Source organism: Panicum virgatum, chromosome 5N (assembly GCF_016808335.1).
Source record: "Panicum virgatum strain AP13 chromosome 5N, P.virgatum_v5, whole genome shotgun sequence".
NCBI classification, from domain to species: Eukaryota; Viridiplantae; Streptophyta; class Magnoliopsida; order Poales; family Poaceae; genus Panicum; species Panicum virgatum.
In genome coordinates, this window is record NC_053149.1 from 9,451,494 (window position 1) to 9,456,596 (window position 5,103).

Genomic DNA, 5,103 nt, shown 5'->3' on the forward strand with positions numbered 1-5,103 from the left:
CGCGACCGGGGGAGCGAAGGGACGCGGCGTGACGGACGCGGAGGGGAGGCGCCGGCCGGCGCGCGCGGACACCGAAACGTGCCGCGCGTGCGTGGCGGAGATATGATGAGCGGCGGGAGCGCGCCTTTGCCTTTTGTTTTTCTTTTTTTCTTTCTTTTGTGCTGCTGGGATGTGTCATGTCATGTGTGCGTGTTCTGCGTGGTTCATGCCGGTGTGTCCATCTATCTGCATCGATGGATTTGATACTGTGCTCAGGTATTTTTCTTCTTCTTCTTCTTTGGCACGAGTGGATCTGAGGATGGCAGGCGTGACGGGTAGTATAAGACCGTCCGTGTTTCGTGCAAGTGCAACTGAACGAGTATACGACGCCGTTTTTAATGTGTGCTTGGCTCCGTCATTCCCTGGGCGCCATACGTCTCGTTTCTCTTCTTTTTTTCCCTTTTTTTTGAGCGGATTTTCCCCTTTTTTTTTTAGGCGTGTCGTTTGTCTTCTGGAAGGAGACGGGAAACCAAAGTTCTCGAGGCCCATGAGCTTTCGCGTTCGTTCACACGAACAGGCCCACCGTAAGATATCCATAAGGCAAAAGTCTATTTTACCATCTCCAACTATCACCAAAGTTTGATTTTCCTCCTACAACTATAAAACCGGGTATGTCACCTCTCTCAACTTTTCAAACCGTGCATTTTACCTCCCTCGAGCGGTTTTGAAGACTGTTTGCTACAGTAACCGTAGTTTTGTCTTTTACTTTTTTAAAAAAATTTCAGTTGAATCTTTGAAAAATCATAGTAAATAAAAAAAATCATAAAATAGAAAATCCAATTTTGTTGGACTCCACACGAGTAGATATATGCAGTGAATATATTATATAGTATACTTTAGTATAATTTTTTTACTGTAACTTTAGATATATACTTTTCTGTAATTAATTTATAGCTACAGTTTTCGTCGTCCCATTATGGTGAAATTTTTATGGTGAGCTAATCATTATATGATTGAGCTGTAGTAAAAATTTTATAATTATTAGATCATGTTTGACTGATCTATAGATTTATCTATATAAACTAGATAAATCTATAGAAAAATCTAGACGAATCTATAGATAAATCTATAACTCAGTCATACATGATCTAATAATCATAAAATTTTTACTATAGCTCAATCATATAATGATTAGCCCACCATAAAAATTTCACCATAATGGGACGACGAAAACTGTATCTATAAATTAATTACAGAAAAGTATATATCTAAAGTTACAGTAAAAAAATTATACTAAAGTATACCATATAATAAATTCACTGCATATATCTACTCGTGTGAAGTCCAACAAAATTGGATTTTCTATTTTATGATTTTTTTGTGATTTACTATGATTTTTCAAATATTCAACTGAATTTTTTTTTAAAAAAAGTAAAAGACAAAACTATGGTTACTGTAGCAAACAGTCTTCAAAACCGCTTGAGGGAGGTAAAATGCATGGTTTGAAAAGTTGAGGGAGGTGAAATACCCGGTTTTATAGTTGTAGGAGGAAAACCAAACTTTGGTAATAGTTGGAGGAGGTAAAATAGACTTTTGCCTATCCATAAACATGATCTGGGCCATGTGCTTATGGGCCTCATTTAACCTAATCAGAGGTGTGGGCTACGGCTCGTTTACGAGCGACCTGGCCCAAACTCAGAACTCTCTCTCTCTCTCTCAGCTAGTACTCGTCAGCTGTTCGTGTGGTCGGCACCGAGCACCGAGCGCGGAACGGCACGAGCGCACGATCCCAGTTCGTGGGCCAGCTTCCTCGACCCGGAACTCGACGCCGGTGCCCGGTTTAATTTCGCGGTGAGCCGGTGACCACGAACCAATGCGCCGGGATCGCCGCCCCACGTGGGGCGGGCTGTAGCACTAAGGATGGATCTAGACATCCGAATTCTTTGAACAAATTTGATATTTTAAAATAAATATATTTAAAATTTTATGCTAATCTTTTTTATATTATCAAACATATTATTACACATAAGAATAAAATTTTGTATAAATTTTTTATGTATTATTTGCTCCCTACAATTAAAAAGGTGAAAAAAAATTCGAATCCGTATCCGATCCGTATTCGAATTTTTATATCTATTATTTGAGAATATATATGATAAATTTAAGGTTTAGTTTTTATGAATCTTTACAAGATCAATATTAAATACAAGGCTATGAATTTACATAATAAATTATATAACTTATTTGTCCATAATCGAAGAAAAATGACAAAAAAACTGATATTCGAATAAACATCCGAATCCATCCTCCGTACCACCGCCGGCTCGGGGAGGGACCACGACTGCTGCGTCGGGACGGGGCCGGCAAAGAGATTTCGCCACGAGCAGAGACGAGCACCGTCAGCGTCGGTCGCGCCGTGGATCCTCAGCGACACCGTCCCGCTCCCGCTCCCGCTCCCAAAGCTGCGGCCCGGGCAGCAGCCGTTGTGGCGGACAGCGCGGCGTGGCCAAGCACGACAAGCCGGCGCGGACCTGTCTCGCCGCGACGGCGGCGGCGACCCCGGCCGACAGGGGCGGGTAGCGGCGCGCGCGGCCGGCAAAGCGGCCCAGTTGCCGCCGGACCGGACCCAACTGCCCGCACCCAAATCTTCCTCGCCGTCCCCGCCTGTCAGAGCGGCAGGCTGGCTGTCCGTGCCGTGCGCCGCCTGCCATTGCCAATACTAGAATACTGCCGCGGCCACTTGCCGGCTCGCAATCAACCTCGGGGATTTGCCGACATACGGCCACACGCCCTGTCGGCCCGCCCTAACCGCTTTCCACGCCGACGACGCCTTCCTCTCCGCTCGTACACGTACGGCGCTGGTGTACACGTACAAAAGACTGAAAATACAGAGGATCTCCCATGCGGAGACCAGTGCACAAGCAATCAAGCATCATGGCATCACGCCGCGCACAACTGGCGGGCGGCCAACCAGTGGACACAGAGCGGTTGACGATGTCGGCGTCGCGATCGGCGCGGGCGCGCCGCACGCGATCCCCCACGCCCCCCACCTTCCCCTGGTCGCCGGCGTCTCCACGTGATCGGGGGAGCCCGGGATCCAGCGCCGGGCCGGCCGTCGGCTGCGTGCACATGCCGTGACCTACCGACCGTACCACTCGCAGCTGGCCGCGCAGCCGAGACGTGACGCCCCGGTTTTTCTGCGTGCTCCACCGGCCGTGTGGTGAGGTCGTCTCCTGCTGCCGCGCTCTCACGTCCGCTCTTGCGACCGGCGCAGCGCACCGAACTTAACAGAGAACAACTCATTTTAATTGCTGGCTATTTCTTTTCAATAAAATAATTGGTGGCTAAACAAACATCGTGCGCTATAGTGAATGGATAAATCGCCCGATAGCAAGGTTTACCGGCCGGGCTTAGCAAACAGCGATGCGTGACGGCGAGTTGTGGGGTGCCCTGTCGCGTCCGTCCACACCAATTCCCGTCATGATCCGGGGGCTCGGCCAGTCGGCCACCCGAGGTGAGCTGCACATGAAGAGAACCCGCCGCCGGGACGAGGTGAACGCGAACTGGTCGCGCAAACCGGCTGGCGGCGCGGCGGCGGCCTCGCTCGACCCACTGGGGCGGGGCTGTCACGGGCCACCCATCCCACTTGCCTTGCGCCGCGCCGCGCCCCGTCCCGGCCTCCCGGGTCCAACTGTCCAAGGCGGGAGCCAGGAGCCCCCACCCGGCCGCCGCCTCCTACAAAAGGGGCGCGCGCGCCGAATCGGCTCGAACCTCCACCACTCCCACACACTCCCTTCACTCGGGGCATTCCCAGCCTCGGCGAAGCAGAGCAAGTGCTCCGGCAGCCATGAAGCGGACCAGAGCGCAGCAGCCCAAGGTCGAGGACACGCAGGACGCCGGCACCGCCGCGAGCGCCGGCAACCCGGCCAAGCCACTGCGCCGGGCCAAGCAGCCGCGGCAGCCCAAGGCGGGCGCCGCCAAGAAACCCTCCGCGGCGACGGCGCGCGCCGCGGCGGTCGCCGCCGCCGCCGCGGCTAATGCAGCTTCGGCCGCGCCCTCGCCCGGGCCGGAGTCGGCGCAGACCGTGCCGGACGCGTGCGCCGCCGCCGGGGAGGGCGCGCGCCCCGTGGACTGGGACCTCGACGCCGGGCTCGACGCGGCGGCGTGGTCGTCGTGGGGCGTCGACGAGGAGAAGCTGCTCGGGTGGTTCCCGTTCGTCGAGGAGGACTTCCGGTGCGCCGGCGGCCGCGCCGGCGACGCCGAGGTGGCCGCGTTCGACCACGACATCTGGAGCATTTGGTGAAACCTGGGCGCAAGGATAGGGCCGGACGCCGCCGGAGCTAGCGCCGCTGCTTCTGCTCGTCTTGCTCCGGCCGGGGTGGTGTTCCGGTACTGGAACGCGGGAATGGCGGCGGTGGAGAAATTTGTAGGCGAGGTAGCTAGGAGACTCGTAGTGTAAGCTAGGCAAGGTTCAGACGTTCAGGGATGGAATCCCAAGTGCTCTTCGTTGCTCCATTGATAGAGCTCCGTGCCTCTCTCCGCCCTGCTTGGTACGGCCCCATTTGGTTGTGCCGCGGTGCGTTGAGCACGAACCGGATCGAAAATTCGCAGCTCGTGGTTAGGGGTGGCATTTCACGGTGAACTGAAGTTTTTGCTTGCGACCAAACTCTTGGAGACCGAAATGCCCATGTTCTTGCAGGTCATGATAGGTTTCTTTATCGGTGGAATTTGCAACTGCCCAGATACTGGGAGCTTGCCCATTTGCTCACTACAGTACTCGAGTTCCCATCAGCGAGTTGCTTTCGCGCCCATTATAAAATGGGGAAATTTGTCTGTGGCACACTCTCAAAATGATGATTTGTGCGCTGCACACCGAACTTCTTGATTTAGTCTGCAGCACATCCTGAATTTGTGTTTTTGTGCACTGCACATTTGCCTCCTTAAACAAATTTTTTATAGCTTGAGAGATGAGAGAAGGCAGGGTAAAAAGACCAAAATACCCTACATGAGCCTTATCTCCTCACCCTATCCATTCGCTGTGCCCTCCCCCCGCGCCCCCCCGCCCCTTGGACCCGCGACGGCGGCGCCCCCCGCGCGCGTCCGCTGCCCCTCCGTCTGCCCACG

General features: G+C 53.2%; 1 protein-coding gene across 1 annotated transcript; it reads left to right on the forward strand.

The window, feature by feature from the left end:
• The first annotated feature begins 3,723 nt into the window (after nucleotides 1-3,723).
• Nucleotides 3,724-4,814, forward strand: LOC120671808 (homeobox protein Hox-A13-like). Its single transcript, XM_039952046.1, has one exon. The coding sequence runs from the start codon at nucleotides 3,827-3,829 to the stop codon at nucleotides 4,280-4,282; it is 456 nt and encodes a 151-aa protein (XP_039807980.1). The 5' UTR covers nucleotides 3,724-3,826; the 3' UTR covers nucleotides 4,283-4,814.
• The last annotated feature ends 289 nt before the right edge of the window (nucleotides 4,815-5,103 follow it).